The 18,759-nt window shown below is 37.8% G+C and overlaps 1 protein-coding gene and 1 long non-coding RNA gene across 22 annotated transcripts in view; one reads left to right on the top strand and one right to left on the bottom strand.

The window, feature by feature from the left end:
- The first annotated feature begins 532 nt into the window (after positions 1-532).
- Positions 533-18,759, top strand: part of LOC136254110 (TNF receptor-associated factor 5-like) — a 39,651-nt gene continuing 21,424 nt past the window's right edge. The window contains exons 1-6 of one of the 21 annotated variants that reach the window (XM_066046776.1): positions 12,090-12,963; positions 13,032-13,098; positions 13,148-13,331; positions 13,381-13,471; positions 13,528-13,633; positions 13,717-13,866. In XM_066046776.1, the coding sequence (XP_065902848.1) occupies positions 13,857-13,866 (10 nt within the window). In that variant the 5' untranslated portion in view covers positions 12,090-12,963; positions 13,032-13,098; positions 13,148-13,331; ... (1 more) ...; positions 13,528-13,633; positions 13,717-13,856. Of the gene's footprint in view, positions 1,641-7,335; positions 8,341-8,401; positions 8,484-9,495; positions 13,332-13,371; positions 13,472-13,527; positions 13,634-13,716; positions 13,867-18,759 lie in introns of those variants that run through there. The other 20 variants (XM_066046774.1, XM_066046773.1, XM_066046767.1 and 17 more) reach the window with 20 other exon arrangements.
- On the bottom strand, positions 6,242-10,114 carry LOC136254113 (uncharacterized). The gene is made up of 3 exons (XR_010700321.1): positions 9,697-10,114; positions 7,881-7,936; positions 6,242-6,497 (listed from the first exon to the last, which is right to left on the bottom strand). It is a non-coding gene; the product is annotated as an uncharacterized lncRNA (long non-coding RNA).

Genomic DNA, 18,759 nt, shown 5'->3' with positions numbered 1-18,759 from the left:
CGAGCAGTTATCCATACCGAATCGTTTAGAATCTTGTACTTCAAACCATCTCTCACAGTATAATTTATGCACTTTTTAATTTCATGCCCCACCCCCCACCCCCGAGGAGGGTGGGGGAATACAGGGGATTTGACAAATCGTGCTGTCAAATTCCCCACTACTGGGGCAAAATCGGCTGTCAAATCCCCACTATGTCCCCACACCCATAGTAGGAGATTTGACAACACCTCAAGGATGACTAAGCGCATATTTCATGTATGCGGCTAGTAATAAACCTGCCCTGTAGCTAGTAAAATTATAGCAAGTGCGATTTTATTGCTTAGAAATGCAACTACCGAAAATCGGTCAGTAAATTGGATAACTGTCAATTGCCCCAGGGATGGGGACAAGAAGCAATGTAAAATCCCCGCCTGGGATGTGGGGACGCCCCGGGGTGGGGCATGAAATTGACATGTGCATTATTATAAGGTGTGATAGCGGTTCGATTTACGCCGTAGCATTAAGTTCCGTACGCCGATTTTACCAAGCTATTCGTCCGGCTCGGTTCACGTGAATAAAAACTTAGACAAAAAGGATTGTTGAACGAAAAAAAAAATCATGACTTGTCCGGGAATCAAACCCGGGACCTCTACTGTGTGAGACAAGGATCGTAGCCACTGTGCTACGTGGCTCCCAGCTACCGACGTCTCTTAGTTTCTACCTTATGTACGTCACTCAAGAAGAAACCTATATAAGAAGAAATCCCCGTAAAGAAACCAATGCTGAACCCGACCCTAACCCTAACGCTAACGTGACATTTGCCTGTTACGCACAATGATGACCTTCATTGTCTGTATGAAGGTAAGTTTTTGGGTGAGTTTGAGGCGAGCTAGAGTTGGCCCGGCTTTGCCAGGACGCTCGCTTCGCTCGCTCCAACCCTAGCTCGCCTCGAATTCACCCAAAAACTTTCCTTCATACAACTAGTGTATTTGATACTTAAGTTATGGGTGACACTGTGGGACGAATAGTACCGGACGAACAGGACCACGCGATTCGACCCGGACGAATAGCCTGGTGAAATCGGCGTCCGGAACCGGACGAATAGCCACTACGTTAATTATATGTAAATAATTTTTAGCTAATTAGTCTAATAGCTATAAATTTTATTCTTACTTTGTGCAAATTAAAAGCTATCTGAAGTCATACAAGTGGACAGTAGCTAATAATTTTAAATTCTCTGACTTCATATATATAAGTGTGTATATTTTTTAGAAAGGGGATATTCGTCCGGTTTCGTAAATAGCTACGTAGACTATATAGCTACGGAGACTACATAGCTACGGAACTAAATAATTAAAAAAAACTAGGTTGCCGGGCAATTATAAGGCCACTCCTTCCCGTACAACGCCCACACCTGGTTACTGCCAGCTCTTAATATTCCGGCTGTTATTCCGTCAGTTATATTCCCGTTATTCTTGCATACTGTACAGGCTCAGTAAAACCATCTTGTAATAACGTGGCTCCCAGCTACCCAATTCGCTTAGTTTCTATATAGCTTATATATATAAGACCCCGTGCGCGCCAAGGCGTGGTTCAGCGAAAAGTTGCGGCTTCAGATCTCACGATTATTTACGGAGGATTTCAGAGTCGGAGAAATGAAGGTAAAAGTATCAGCTTGTGTCCCTGTTGTAAGTGCTTTAATAAACTCTCCTGCCCTGTAAATTTTTATCATTTTTGTAGCTAGGTATGTGTTTTTGTATGTTGTCTACATGTACTGTACAGTATATGTAGTTAAGTAATTAACTAGTTTTATAAGTAATTAGTTTGGGCAGCTGGTACATGTTGCCATCTGACCCTCAACACCACCACACTATTTTTGTACATTCACTTTAATTCTGTAATCTTGCATCTGGTGTTGTAAAGCAATAATAAAAAGATAATAAATAAATAAATAAATACAGCATTTCAAATAAATAAAAAAGAAAGTCTTAAAGCTCAAACTGTGGGCAGAGAGGTGAACTCTGCCTAATCCTGCATTGATGGAATTGTTGCCATTACAGATGCAGCATTGCCTCACTGAACATGGATAGCAACCTTTTGAATAAAAATCACGGATGTACTTTTACCTAGTAACTTAATACTTTGTAACAACACTCCTGTTTTTCAGTACGATTACTGCATATGTATTACATTTAAAAATTTTTCCTACCATGGAACGAATACATTTTTGCCCTCAAAAAATGGAGGATGTGACATTTCAATGGTGTAATAAAGTGTCACACCTTAGTGCTCATGGGGTCTATATATGTCCGAGTGGAGCAACTTCAATATATTGAAGAAAAAGGTGAAGAAACCAAAGTTAAACCTGACCCCTAATCCTAACCTTATGTTTGCCTGTGAACTACCTTCATGTGCCCTAAAGCACAAGACACGAAGTAATTCAAACTACTGGTCGTGTGCCCTAAAGTACAAGATCCCAGGCAAACTACTGGTCGTGTGCCCTAAAGTACAAGATCCCAGGCAAACTACTGGTTGCGTGCCCTAAAGTTGAATACTGGGGGATACTACTAGACGCATGTCAACTCCTAGCTAGTGTACGTGTTTGTCAGTGAGAGAAATCTAGTGGACTGCTGGAACAATAGACCCGGCAAAATATTTCCAGCTGCAGGAACAATAGCAACTTTGAATAATGTAAGCTCACATGTCAGCAGTGCTATCAAGTCACCATAAATATTATTTACGTTTGCATGTGCTATTTTTGCAACTTAAAAAAAGGAAGGTACAGGTTTTAGCATGTTTTTTTATGCAGGTTGTGCAGGCAAATAATGGTTTGCAAAGTTTCCAATCTTATAACGGAAAAATGGAAATGGACCACCCGCCCACATAAGTTCAGGACAGGAAACAGAGGAGTAGCCTAAAGAAGAAAACTGCAAAACTTCCAAAACTCTGCATGACCATTCAATGGTGTGAATGCTCAGTGTGGTAGCAGCTGCATGTGCTACTGCTGCTAGCTACCTGACTCCCATACTTTTCTATAGTATATCTTATGTAATTTGATCAACCATCAAATTATGGAACCAACTCCCTGCTGATGTAATTAATTCCTCTACCCCTAATGAGTTTTGCAATAACTTAAGTAATTTTTATGATCACACCTGTGTGTTATAATCTTTTGATTGCTGCACAGTAATAAATAATATAATATGTGACTGGATCAGGCTTCCACACACATTCACATTCTGATTTGTGACTTCAAAGAACCATAACTCAATGTAGGAATAAGCTATCACTTTCAAATTTTGACCTGTTATTTCACTATGCAGTGAGAGAATTGTGTGAAACTTGTACACCAATAGCATACTGACTGGGAAAATTAAAAGCCGTTAAAAGTTGAAGAATTGGATGTGTGTGTGGGAAAATAAGGTGTAACAGAAAAGGGGCCAAAGTAAGGAAAAAAAATCCCTCCAACCCAGAATTCATCTGATTATTCTGGAATGTCCCCCAATTCTTTCCACTACCTACATATGTATTATTCCCAAAATTATTCCAGCGTAATAGACACGTCCCTATAAGTGGCTGCTCAATCAGAATAAAATTGTTTTGATCTTTGATTGCATAATAATATTATGCCCAAAATTGTTCAAAATGGTGGAATAATTTTTTACCCCATCACTATTCCTAAATTATGCTACCGAGGGCTAGACATAATTAATGGTCCAGCTGGACCAACTATGACAACAACAAACTGGGGTTTAATGCTCAGTAAAGCTAAGTTATGGTCTACAACGTGAAAAATGAAGTTGCAAGAAACAAAACCCCTACTATGGCAGTATGCTACCCTTAGTGCCTCATCAGTAACACCACCCTTGGTTGGAGACACGCAATATCCCATGTGATTGATCTTTTTTTATTTCGTGCTCCAAAGTCGTCCAGAGCCTCCAAATTTTGAGTGGGATTTCAAGTGTTGTTGGCCTACAAAATGATGCATAGAAGCTCGCATAGAAGTGAGTGAAACTGTAGCTACCTGTGTTCTCCATGGAGGCTGGTTTTCTCAGTAGTGTGGATGTGCAGCCAAACAAAGTTTTTGTTCAAGGCGCTCTACCAGCCAAGGAAAGAGAAGCCAATCCTTGGCAATGAAGTTGGATGTACAAGTATTCTACACACCAAGTTTGAAAGAGCTGTGACCTTTCTAATCATCTGGTCTTTGGAGATCTTGTTTAGGTTGGAGTATGATAGCTAGGGGTATAAGTTTGATGGATAGAGAAGTCCAGCAAACATAGAATATAATAACACAGTCACCAACCCTGCACTATTATAACCTTACATAGCTGCTTAATTTTTTAGTAGTGAGAATGGCCATATAAAGTACTAGCTATCTCAAATCAGAGCTTAGTGGATGTCATCTATTTAAGGTTACGGGATACTGAGCAACTGTCAAACAAAAATTTTATTACGTAATTAAGGCGGGCTTGGTGTTGTTGTGTTGTGTATCAGCTGGTAACAGGCTTAAATTGTTGGGAGAATCATAGCGTGCTGACTGGACAGGTACAAGGTACAAGAAAACATTCGTAACAGTACAAGATAACATAGAAACAACACACTTAGCAACTGGCGCACCTGTAAGCGCATGCGTAGTTTTGCTGACTAATGGCGATATTTTCCTGAACCAAAAATCAGGACTGCCAAACTAGTTGTTGACATTTTGTATAAACAGACTACTAGTTTGGCTTCTTGTCTAGGTCCTGACGGAGCCTTTTGTTAGAAATAATGTTTCTAGTGCTTGTGATATCAATTTAAAAATATATTTTGTGACCACAATGTCTTGCTTTAGGCCATATTGTAGTCATATTTCAGCAACTATACGCATTATTCACATATCCTCTTGTCAGTCCCTCATAAGTGATGTTCTTCAAGCCTTAGAATTGTTAGTAAGTTCTCATGGCTCTTCATTGGTCTGATTTTTGGTTCATAGTTTTCACTAATTGGCATGGGGACAACTCATGTTTCCATAACAACATTTGAATTTCATGTCGATTAATGAGAAGTTAAGAATGCATAAATATTTGATAACAATGCATGAAGAAAAATCAAACCCCTAATCATGAAAAATGATTGGTAGTGTACATGTGGGGTTTACAGTATCCCGTAACCTTAATGTGTTCTTCAAACAACTTTCATTGTCAAGTTACCCCTAAAGCATATCTGTAATCCAGGTAGGTAAAGATTGATAATTGGTGTTGTTGTTCGAATATGTTTGTGTGAAGTAATCCACAGCTGAAGAAACAGAAATTGATAGTTCCACAAGATCTTTAGTAGGCTAGAGGTTTTTCTGGGCATATTGCCATGGATTCTTCCTGAACTCATGATCATTCTCATTTTTTCAACTGAATTCACATGCTATTGCTTAGAAAGGTCCTTCTTCACTACATGGTGGGTTCTCAGGAATTTGCCACAATGAGCATGTATAGACTTACGTGCAACATTCTTCACCTGTGATAGATTCTTTCTCAGGTCAGTGGGGTCTGTAAGAGCCAGAGCGAGATCTAGAGTTGGTGGCTGAAATGATTCATTGTTCTAATAAAAGCTCTCCCACCAAGTGTGAAAAATCCTCTGCAGTTGTAGTGGGGTTCACAACATTACTCCTAAGTGAATGGTGGAGAACATTCAGACATCTGTGTAGAAGATCATCCACTATGGTGATGTTTCACATGATCATGGACTTAGGGCTGTGCGATAATAGTAAATCCTATATCTTGATGTGTCAGTCATTTTATCTCGATAATTGATATTATCTTGATAATGATGTGACATCATAGGACTGTTTTGTAAACACAATTTTACATATAAAGTCAAGTAGTACTTAGAATTAATATTATTTCGATAAGCAAATTCATTATCTTATTTACGATAGGTGATTTAGGTATCTAGATAATCTTTTTATCTAAATTATCTGGGTGTATGGTAAACAACAGTACTTTAGGGGTGTCATAAGTGCTGTTTTCTGGGCTCCATTTAGGGAGTTACATCATAAACAACCTTGGAGGGTGATTTTTGTAACACCCTTCTAGAGTGTTTCATTTATACCAATAACATGTCAACCAAGCTTTTCTGGGTGTTATTTATACACCATAACTAGAATACACTTCTGTAAATTGTGGCAACCTAAAAATTTTCTGTAGTTATATGCACCTTCAATCTACAGTGAGTTGTAACACCCTTTGGGTGTCCCACATTTCTGATAGTCATCACCGCATTCCTTTTGCATATACCCTCAAAATAATATTATTTTTTAAAAATGCTTCTACAATTAAATCTGTACTATGTATATGCAAGCAAAAACCTATATACACTTTTACTGTGAAACGTAATGCATCTGCGTCACTACAGTCAAACCTAACACAAAGCTTATAGTATCAAGTATTTGTTATCCTCTAAGACTGGCAGCCACTAGTATGTTTATCTACCAACACTGTATGTCCTTCCTGTAGCTGAACAGATATTTTGGACAAATGTTGCTACTGCAAAAAAACAAAATAAATCAATAAAATTGTGTGTGGTTAATATGTACTAGGTATCTTACCAATAACAGGAAGTGATAATATTGTAGAGACCTGACTGTCAACTCTGACTAATAGTAAACAGTGGTTTAGGAATAACAAACAGTAGATCACAAGGTCAAAACTGAACTTTTGATATTAAATATTGAACTCTAACTATAGTACTGTGTCCTTGAAAGAGATATGCTGATAAGAACATGTACAATGAGTTTTTCCTTATCGTTTGATTATATACAAGGAAGAGGGTCTTCTAAGCTACAATATCTTGCTGTATGAACCTTCTGTGAGGGGAAAGTGTTGATCGAAGAATACTGGTACTATCTAGTAAACCAGATAACAACCTCCTCCATTCATCGTGTACATGCAAAACCACAGATCTATCATACATGGCTACATCTGAAAATCTATTTCCTGTAACAACAGTTTGCTATGCTTAAAAAAGCCCAGGTATATACAAGGGAAAAAGCCCAGATCAGTGACTATAGCTATATACAAGGGAAAAAGCCCAGATCAGTGATTATAGCTATATACAAGGAAAAAAGCCCAGATCAGTGACTATAGCTATATACAAGGGAAAAAGCCCAGATCAGTGACTATAGCTATATACAAGGAAAAAAGCCCAGATCAGTGACTATAGCTATATACAAGGGAAAAAGCCCAGATCAGTGACTATAGTTATATACAAGGGAAAAAGCCCAGATCAGTGACTATAGCTATATACAAGGGAAAAAGCCCAGATCAGCTATATACAAGGGATATTCATATCCCTTGTATATAGCTATAGTCACTGATCTGGGCTTTTTTAAGCATAGCAAACTGTTGTTACAGGCAATAGATTTTCAGATGCAGCCACGTATGATAGATCTGAATCACTGTATAAAAATAAATTTCACTTGTGTATATTTTGCCATTGGAATTTTTAGTGTGAAGCCATTGTGAAGCCACAACATCTAATTATAAAATTCACAAGTGAATATTACATTTATGACCTGAAGGAAGCCCATCCATGTAGTAAATAGGTTTGCTGGTGGGGAATATGATTTCCCAGACCAAATGGCAATTCTTCAAGTCACCAATTACCTTGTAGCAACTCTGCCTCTGTAGGTTGAACACATAAGTAGGCTGAGTTTCTAGGCTAACATTGGTAATTGACCCACTAACGTATCTGTCTCGGTGAAAAAAACATGTACCATTTGTTGTACTAGTGCCAGTTGTTGGTTCTAACTTAAGTCACAGTCCACCATGAACACAGGAATTCTTCACAGCATAGCTACATTTCAGGCTGTTTTCTTTAACCTTTTACAATACTGGAGGCTCATTTTCTGCCTACTTGTATAGCAGTACCTTAATTCACAACCATCCGTGATTCCTTTTTCCACATAAAATTGTAGACGGATGTCCTGAAGAGTAGTCCATATAAAAAAATATATATATTGAAATTCTACAATACTTTAAAACTGAATATACACACCCCCAAAATACATACTGTAAAACACATAAAATGGTACAAAATGACTGTGATTTTAGACTAGTTTTGAAATGCCAGCAACATTCGGAAGTGCTAACCAACTAATACGGACTGCTGGTTTCTCACATACCTTTTGGGAACATTCTACATGGATTTCATGGTTGTAGTAGCAGTAGATACCTCTGATTTCCACCATTGATTCATTTTTTGGGGGGATCAATTTGTAAAAGTGAGGTAAATACACATGACTGATTGATTCATTGATTTTCCAATGCGCAATGTATTGTGGGATTCAAGCATTACCAAGACTACGGGAATTTACCCTAAACTAATCAGGTTAATGACCTAACGTGGTCAGAAATACTGTATATATTGATTAAACTTTAATATTTCATAGGAATTGGATGAAGAGTTATCAGTTTAACTGAATACGGAATTTACGGCCGAGTCATCCTGAAAACCATTGCGAAAGTTAAAATGTTTATAAAGATGTTGTTCTGTATTGTTTAAGACTCTATCAATGTGATTCAGTTGTGTTTCTTAGGTTTCATTTTAGTGTTTTGAACCTTTCAATTTGTGTGAAAATGCAGAATTCTGCAAACATTAGTAAATTAAGCGTATTTTTTAATTAGTTTTGTAAACTCAATAGTCAATACCTATTTTTGATGTGCATTACTGCACGAGTGGAGGAGCTTCAAACAACATTGTACAAAGGATTGTGGAATCTGCAATACAGGAAGTCACCAGAAACACGACCTATCAAAGTTGTACCGTAGGCGGGGAAAGTTACACGTGGGAAAATTTCGCGAATTTCGCGATTGCAGTAGCTATCGCGAAACTTTTACGCCGGTTAGTTTCTACATGCTTGTATTTGTACAGTAAGAAATTAGTATGTAAAATCAGCATCGCGAAACTTTTACGCCGGTATACAAAGTAGAGTGCAATTCGCGAAACTTTTCCCACGCGTAACTTTCCCTACCTACGGTAGTGGCGCATTTTAAAGTTGACACATATATACCTTACCCCTATATATTATCTATGGTTGATGGATAACGTTTTTTGGTTGGCGCTTTACGGTTTGTTGCAAACATTCCGCAAACATCTGTATCCCACAATTAAATTCACGGACTTGTAGAGTACATGGCTCACGTGATTATTAAAGCAGACTGGATTCAATAATCGTCCATTCCTACAGTATAATTTGCTGATTGGGATTAGTTGGCCCTTGCCATAGGCTGTAAAAGTGTATTTGGAAGATCTCACGTGACTGTCAGTTCAATAGCCCAGGCGCTATTGTAGGGTCCGCAACGTGAAAAATCGATACCCTCCAATCAACTACCTAACTATTGTCATGTGTTAGGCTAAGTATAACTTGAATAACACCAGTGTGGCAGCTAAGTTTGTCACTTTCGTCTGGTAGAAAATGATACAAATGTCTTAAAATCACGTGTTTTTTCGTTGCAGTGGTTCGTAGGGTTCTTCATATGCCACGATACTCACTCTCAACATTGTTCAAGTAGTCTATCATCAACTCAAAGTATTGGTGGTTTGATTTTAATGGTCAGTTTCTGGTGGCAGCACGATCTGTGTGGCTTTTTGGCGACAAACAAAATGTTTCTTCCTCTAAAGCACAGGACAAGCAGAGCAGCAACTGCACCATGGGTCAGCAATGACCAGTACTAGGTAAAGTACCTGCATGTGGAGTATGGTTAGGCCACTCCAAATAAATTCTCTGTTTCCCGTCCACTGTCCGCATCTGGTTACTGCCAGCTCTAAATGTTCCATTATTCCGTATTCTTCCATTATTTTCTGGTTATTCTTGCATACTGATAGGCTCAGTAAAGGCTACCTTGAAACAGTGTAAGCTCACGTGTCAGCAGTGCTATCCAGTCAGCATAAATTTCACGTTTGAGTTATTTTTGCAACTTACAAAGGAAGGAACAAGCTTAAGCATGCTTTTATGCAGCCTTTTTGGCTGTGCCAGGCAAATAATGGCTTGAAAAGCTAGCCAATCTTATAATGAAATAATGGAAATGGACTGCCTGCCCGCATGCAAATATGCCTGAGTCCAGGACGGGAAACAGAGAATTTATTTGGAGTGGCCTTGTAATTGAAGCTTGTTAGCCATCTGGCTGAGCCATCTATATACTGAAATTCGGCCAAAACAATGCGATTTTTGCAAACAAATACTAAAATGGTTGATACATTAGTGAGACAGTCTCCAACAGCAAGGATACGAAGCTTATAAACACCTAACATTACGGCTATCTTGCCCAGTAAACGCATAGAACAATCCAATGCATGAAATAGGCACCCACGTGATCAAAATTTAAAATCACGGAAAATACAACCATACTTTCTTCCAATTTTTTTATTTTATTTTAAAAAAAATGTTATTTAAACAGGGAGACAGCATCAGCAAAAGCTGTTTTTCAGCTGTGCCCTGAACAAGCATACAAAACAATATAGGTACATATATACACACAATTAACTAAATATGACTTAAATAAGCTAGCATAAAGCTATTTAATGAGTTCATATCGGTGATTGAGGTAGGCAGGCTGTTCCATATAGTTGTGCCATGATAATATAGGCTTCGTTTGCCATAGTTTAATCGCACAGCAGGTACATACAAACGATGGACATTGCGCCCTGCATGACCTGTGACGCATAAAGCAGACCTGAATGTGGAAAGTAAGTAGGAGGGTGATAGCCTTTTTAAGATCTTGTATACTTGTATGGCAGTATGAAATCTGCGACGTTCAACTAAAGTAAGATTAAATGCAGAAGATCTGGCAGAGTCATGTGATGAAAACCGTGAATGAAGTCTTTCCAACCTACTAACTCTTAAGATGGCCAACATTAGTAGGTACCCATACAACATCACAATAGTCAATTATAGGTAAAACATGGGCCTGATATAATAACTTCATCACAGTAGGAGTGAGTGGCTTAAGGCGATTAATTGAATATAATTTGCCATGAACCCTCTGTAAAACATACTCCACATGTTGGTGCCAAGTTAAATGTTGGTCAATGTAAACTCCTAAATATCGCACAGTAGAAACCTGTTGTAGTGGTAAACTGTCAAGTGATAGGTGTAGGGTTTTCCCAGAAATACGCTGTCGGGTCCCAATGAGCATAGACGAGGACTTTGGAACACTCAGTTTCAACTTGTTGGCAACCAACCATATAAAAGTTGTGTAATAGCACGCTGTAGAATGCACTCCAATTGTCTGAAGTCACTATGACAATAATGCAGCTCTGTATCATCAGCATATAAATTGACATCACCATCAGTAATGGCAGTTGGAAGATCATTAACATAAATGGAAAATAGCAACGGGCCAAGAATAGAGCCTTGAGGCACACCAACTTTAACCTCACCCTTAGCTGACAAAGTACCATGCAGGGAAACCCGCTGAAATCTGCCATACAAAAAACTTTTCAATGACCTTAAAACCGCTTGAAATCAAATGACAATCAATTTGTATGCATTAGGTTCAGCATCTCGAATAGTCCAGCAGTCTAAGTCTAAGACTCTCCTTATGTCATCACACACCTGCACTGGCCTAGACTACACCTGAGTGAACTAATGCAAATTTTTACAAAAGGAGCTCACTGCATGGTTCCTGTTCAGAAATGAAAGCGATTTCATGGGTATTTCTGCGATTTGAATTTCGATCACGTGAGTGCCTATTTCATGCATTGGATTGCTCTATGCATTTACTGGGCGAGATAGCCGCATTGTTAGGTGTTTATAAGCTTTGTATCCTTACTTTTGGCGGCTGTCTCACTGACGTATCAACCATTGAGGTATTTGTTTGCAAAAATCGCATCGTTTTGGCCAAATTTCAGCATATAGATGGCTCAGCCAGATGGCTAACAAGCTTCAATTATAACAACACTCCGCATGCAGGTACTTTACCTAGTACTGGTCATTGTTGACCCGCTGCTCTGCTTGTCCTGTGCTCCAGAGGAAGAAACATTTTGTTTGTCGCCAAAAAGCCGCACAGATCGTGCTGCCACCAGAAACTGACCAATAAAATCAAACCACCGATACTTTCAGTTGATGATAGACTACTTGAACAATGTTGAGAGTGAATATAGTGGCATATGAAGAATCCTACGAACCACTGCAACGAAAAATCACGTGGTTTTAAGACATTTGTATCATTTTCTACCAGAAGAAAGTGACAAACTTGGCTGCCACGCTGGTGTTATTTAAGTTACACTTAGCCTAACACATGACAATAGTTAGGTAACTTAGCCTAACACATGACAATAGTTAGGTAACTTAGCCTAACACATGACAATAGTTAGGTAGTCGATTGGAGGATATCGATTTTTCGCGTTGCGGACCCTAGCTATTGGACCAAACTTTCAGTTCAGTAACCACTGCCTAATTATTAGCTTTTCAGTAAACTGTATAGCCTATTATTATTATTATTGTTTACTGAGCAATCAGCCCTGCTGGTGTGCTCAGGAATCACATAAAAAAATACATTAGGTACAATAATATGATTGGAGTCTAGCTGTAAATAGATCAGTATCTGCAATTTCAATTGTATCAGTTGGTAGTATGTTCCACTCGTTTATTGTTCTTGAGAAATAGCTGTTTTGGTATGCCGTGGTGGATGAGGTAGGTAAAATATAGTGAAGATGGTGGTATTGTCTTGTTGGTCGTGTTTTTGGTAAGTAATAATGAGGAATTTGGAGTGATAACTGTTGGTAGTGTATCTTATGCAATATTTGTAACCTAGATAATTTCCGACGAATTTGTAATGTAGGCCATTTCAGCTGATCCAACATTAGAGAAACTGAACTGAATCTGCCATAGTCATTCAACACCCAGCGCGCTGCTCTTCGTTGTACTTTCTCTAACTCTGAAATATCTCCAACGTGGTAGGGATCCCAGACAGCAGATGCATACTCTAGTTGTGGTCTCACCATTGTTAGGTAAGCTGATTCTTTAACTTGTTTTGAACATTTGTTTAGAATGCGTTATAAGAAATTGAGTGTTCTAGATGCTTTATTGACAACATTTGATATGTGAGGTGACCAAGACAGTGATTTATGAAATAAGACTCCTAGGTACATACGTTGATCAGATATATCTAGTATGTGACTGTGAAGTGTGTAGTCATAAGTGAGTGGTGATAAGGATCTCGTACAACGTATAACTGTACATTTACTAATATTGAACTTAAGTTGCCAAGTATCGGCCCATTCTGACAGTTTATTTAAATCTTCTTGAAGTCTGTTGATGTCTTCTACACTATTGATAACTCTATAAAGCAAGCAATCATCAGCGAACAGGCGGAGTGGTGAGTTGATGTCTTTAGTTATGTCATTTATATACAATAGGAACATTAGAGGTCCAAGAACTGTGCCTTGTGGTACCCCAGACATTACCGACACTGGACTAGAGGATTCACTATTTAAAACAACACACTGAGTACATTGGGTAAGCCAAGTTTGGATCCAGTTATAAGTACTGCCATTAATTCCATAATATCTTAGTTTGGTCATTAAGCGTTGGTGTGGTACTGTATCGAATGCTTTAGAAAAATCCAATAGGATGATATCTATTTGTTTCTGATGGTCTAGAGCAAAGGATATGTCTTCTGTAAGAGTAATTAGTTGAGTTATGCATGAATGATTAGATCTGAACCCATGTTGATTTTCAATTAATATGTTGTTTTCGTTTAGATGGTTGATGATGGAATGATATATAATGTGTTCCATAACCTTTGCACAAATGGAGGTCAAAGATATGGGGCGATAATTACTAACACTACTGTGGTTACCTTTCTTGAATACTGGACATATATTGGCTTTTAACCAATCAAATGGCAATGAGTTAGTTGACAGAGAATGGTTGAAAATTATGTGTAATATTGGTGTTATTTCATCTGCGCAATGCTTCAAGATGTAAGGGGATATACGGTCTGGACCACTAGCTTTATTTGTATCAAGTGTTATAAGTAACTTATGTATTCCAGATTGTGAGATAGATATATCAGGCATGTTGGGTACTTCAGTATTACTATCCATAGTAGGCATTGTTAACAAGTTTTCCTTTGTAAACACAGATTTAAAGTGATTATTCAAAGCATTTGCTTTGTCTTTTGCATGATGGATTGTTTGGTCACCTATAAGTAATGTCGGAATATCATGTTTATCTTGTTTTTTTGGCTCTGATGTACTTCCAAAATTGTCGACGATTTCCACTGGAGGAGTTATTAAATAATCTGCTGTAATAGTTATTGTGTGCTGCTCTCACTTTCGAATTTATAGAATTCTTTAATTTATGATAAGCATCCCAATCAGATTGTAAAGCGGTTCTTTTAGCTTTGTTGTACAAACGTTTTCGAACTTTCATATCCTTTTTCATTTGTCTATTTATCCATGGCAGTCTATTACTTGATTTATTTACTTTGTGTGGAACATGATCAAGAACAGCCTTGTGAACTGTTTGCTTAAACTCTTGCCATAGCTGATCAACAGATCTAGACTGAGGGTTACTGAGCAGGAAAACATTTCTAAAGGTTATGAGATCATCTTTTATTGATTGAATATTTCCTTTATGGTATAAAGCAACTTTGTGTTGGTTTCTACTTGATGTTGGTTTATGAATTATGTCAAAATCAAATATTATAGCATCATGATCAGAAATACCAGGTACAATGTCAAGATCAGAAATTCTTGGGTAAGAAGAAAATACTAAGTCCAATACACTATTCTGACGTGTTGGAAACTGTACAAACTGCTCAAGACCAGCGTCATTAATTACATCTATGAACAAGTTATTCAGTCCACTTCCATAAGTTGGTACACTAATTTGGCCATAACCAGTACTCCAGGAAATACCTGGAAAATTAAAATCTCCTATTAGTAGGATGTTCGGTGGAGAGTTTGATTGGTTCAGTAAGTTGGTTATAGACAAACGGAGTTGTTCTATGGGATAAGAATCAGTATTTGGTGGGTGATAGAATATACATACATGAATAGGACATCGGTTCAACAGTGTAATTTTGGCCCAAATTAGTTCAGCTTCTGTATCCAGCGATGGTTCTTCTACAACATTTAAACATTTCTTTATACACAAAAAGACACCACCACCACCCATAGTACGATCTTTCCTAAACACATTATAATAATCAGGAAATATCTCAGGCGTGAAAAAAGATTGATCAAGGTGAGATTCACTTCCTCCTATCACATCTGGATTATGTTCATCCACTAGTGCCAAGAACATTGCCTTTTTGGTGTCACTTCTCAAACTGCAACAGTTAAGACTTAAAATTTTTAGCTTGGAATCACTTGTTTGAGTAGCATGGACATCTGGGGTAGTTAAAATATCAGTATTTTCACAAGAATGACTAATCTTATCTTTACCATCAGGAACTCTGTAATGCTTCCATAGAGGGAGCATTACTTGCAGCACCTTGGCTATTGTATCTTCTAAGTACAATTTCACCATTTAATATCATCAGACTCTTTTCACCATTTCCTCTCCTTTGTTTTAGTTCTTGTACCAGTTTCCTATATTTCTCTCGTTGGTATTTAGTCATGTCTGTGGTGATATAAACATCCTTATACTCAGAGTGACGTCGAAGGTAATAAGAATGAGACACTAAGAATTCTTTATGTGACAAATCGTCAACTACAATGAGTAGTGGTCTAGCCCTGTTTTCAACATGTTTACCCAATCGTAGAATTTTGGTAACATTAGCATTGATGTCAAAGATCCGTTTACAGAGGTCGACAAACCATGTCTTGTCTCGTGAAGGATCAGTTTCTGGTAAATTGTAGATGATAACATTATTCTTTCTACGCTCTCTGTCATCTAATTCTTCAGCAACAGTTAGGAATGTTGAAGCAGGAGAAGGTATGACTGGTGATTTTTCTGTAATAATCATCTCTGAAGCTGCCCCAACTTCATTACGTAACACATTATTTCGAGAGGTCAAGTCATCAATTTTGTTGGCTACTTCAGAAATTAGCCGGTGCAAATTTGTTTGTTCAGCTTGTAAGCAACGCAAGGAAGGGAAATCAACTTGTTGTTGAAGATTAACATGGTGATCATGAACAAGTTGTTTAATGTGACTACTACAATGATTGGCCTCACAATAGTATGATATGTTGCTAACCTTAGCACATAAAACATTAAATTTGTCATACAAATCATTGGAAATACCCTCACAGCCTGCATGAGCCCAGGTTCCACACAGGTCACATTGTACAGCCTTACTTTCAGAGCAACATTCCTTACTACAGTGTGGACATACATCCCCAAGAAGTGATTTGACAATGGTGTCCCTTCTGCCCTCTGGAGTAGAACTTCCTTGGTATTTCTTCGCCTGGTTAGCCTCTGGGGACACAGAATCTGGCTGTAATTTACGTTTTATCGGACCTTCGCCTTCTGCCATTGCCAGCCTGCCGCAATTCTAATTGCCGCGCATTCACTGTCAAAAAAACGGAACACACAACAGCAGCTTCCACAGTTAATCTCCAAACCTCATTTGGTATCGTTAAAACACCACGGTACAACAGCTTATAAGTTTGTGACGACCAGGAATAGACGAGTTCGTAGAGTAGAAAACTACCGCCGCCACGATCACGTGAGTATAACGTGCCTAAATATTTCGAGGGGCAAATATTTCGAATGGCAAATATTTCGAGGTTGAGCAATGTTGCTAAAAATAAAATTTTCGTGGATTTGCAAACACTCCCAAAATGTATTAGACTATATATATGGAGGTCTAAATATTTCAAAGCTAAAATCTTCTCTGATGACCCCCAAAACCACAAAATCAGCAACAATTTCCTAGTACTCTGATGCCTGAGACAGACATGTGAAACAGAGGTGATACCGTATAGCCTAAATATTTTGAGGGGGAAATTTTTTTGCTGATTTGGGTGTTATCAGTGAAAATTTTACCCTTGAAATATTTAGACCTCCATTTAGTCTAATACATTTTGGGAATGTTTGCAAATCTGTGAAAATTCTATTTTTAGTAACATTGCTCAACCTGGAAAAATTTGCCCCTCGAAATATTTAGGCTGTACGGCAGTTAAAAATTAAAGTGTAGCTATTGACAAAATATGCAACTAATGTTTTGACTAGTTGTAATGGGAGGATACTTTCTTGGTTAACTTGATCAAGTATCCATAGCTAGTTGTGGTGATGGATAAAAATCATAGCATTTTATTTAGCTATAACATAACAGAAAAGACACATTCTTCTCCAGCACTAACTTTGAATGCGGAATAGTTACAACCGGCTTTCCAAGTTAGTTGAATCTCAAAATGTCCATTCCTGGAACTTTCATCTCAAATAAGCTGTAACTCCATATTGCTCCATATCCATTCTATAGAATGTTTTCTTTTTTGTTACCCTCACCAACCTTGTATATAACATAAAATTAGCTATCCCAAACAGACTGTGGTATTGCATCTCTGCGGAAAGCTCGATAAGTCATCCAGTTCAGCATTTGTAAATAATGTTTTGGGTACATATTCCTTTATATGAATGTAAAAACCATTCATTCCTTAACCTCAAAATCATCAAACTGACCATCTTTGCATTTAAAGGAAACCACTTTTCAGAAAAGCTGATGTGTAAAACTGTCGTACAGATAAATAAAGCTTCCTTACATTTTAATCTGTGATGTCTTTATTTTAAATTGCTCCCAACAATTGTTTTATGTGTAGTCAAAACTTGGTATTGTGCTCCTCACATTATTTCGCCTGTGTACGAAGTTCACAGTCCATGCAATACCCTTTATAACTTTTGCTTAAGCAAGAATCCCATTATTTTTATTAAAAAAGCTGACTGCATGGTTTCCAGAAACCCCTTAAAACTGCACCTTTATAACGTCTTACTTATATGAATGCTAGCTTTATTAAAGTATTGAAAACTATATTATATTTTTCTGTGGCCATGCATTTCAGCTTAGCTTCAACTGCAGTTCTGCTTGTTCCTCACACTAAATCATGAAGAACACAGAATGTGTTTACTTGATGTGGCTGTAGCATGCATGTATGGTGCAAAAATTAAAGTATGCTCTGGCTATTATATTACTAGTGACTATGTGGTGGACAGTTATTCCTGGTTCCAGGTTACCAGATATGTACACGGGATGTGACTAGTTATATTACTGGTTATGAAACTTATATACTAGTCACCCTCATGCAACTCTGCATACACTCTAATGTAAGTAGTGAATACTGTGGCAAATCGACATCACTGGAAATGATCACTATAAATGTACAGTGATGTTCACAGTATTTACCACTCATTTTTTATTGTGTATATCTGTAGCTACGTGTTATGTTGTTTATTGTGCTGCTATCAAGCTAATATATTTTGCTGGGACTCAATTGTATTTCATTGGTGCTGTATGGTTTTATACTTTAGGTTTAAGGAAGAAAATCCATCCCTCCTGAGTGTGGCCCCAACTAGACATTGGGTGACCTGCAGTTCGAATCCTGGGGCTAGAGGGATTTTTTCCTTACTTTGGCCCCTTTTCTGTTACACCTTATCAGTCAGTAGGTCAAGTTGTCTAAGTCCTGAATTAGGTTAGGTAATCCTAAGGCTGCAGCACATGTTGCTGTCAGACCTTCGGTCACTGTAAAGCGCTAATAATAAAATAATAATAAATAAACTTTATAGAGTATTTTAAAATTATTAATAGGCAGGTCTGTTCTCTTAGAATCATGCATGGTGTAATGAAATTAAGTGCAACA

The sequence above is a fragment of the Dysidea avara genome, chromosome 4 (assembly GCF_963678975.1).
Source record: "Dysidea avara chromosome 4, odDysAvar1.4, whole genome shotgun sequence".
Lineage (NCBI taxonomy): Eukaryota > Metazoa > Porifera > Demospongiae > Dictyoceratida > Dysideidae > Dysidea > Dysidea avara.
This window is presented reverse-complemented; position numbering and strand designations above follow the sequence as displayed.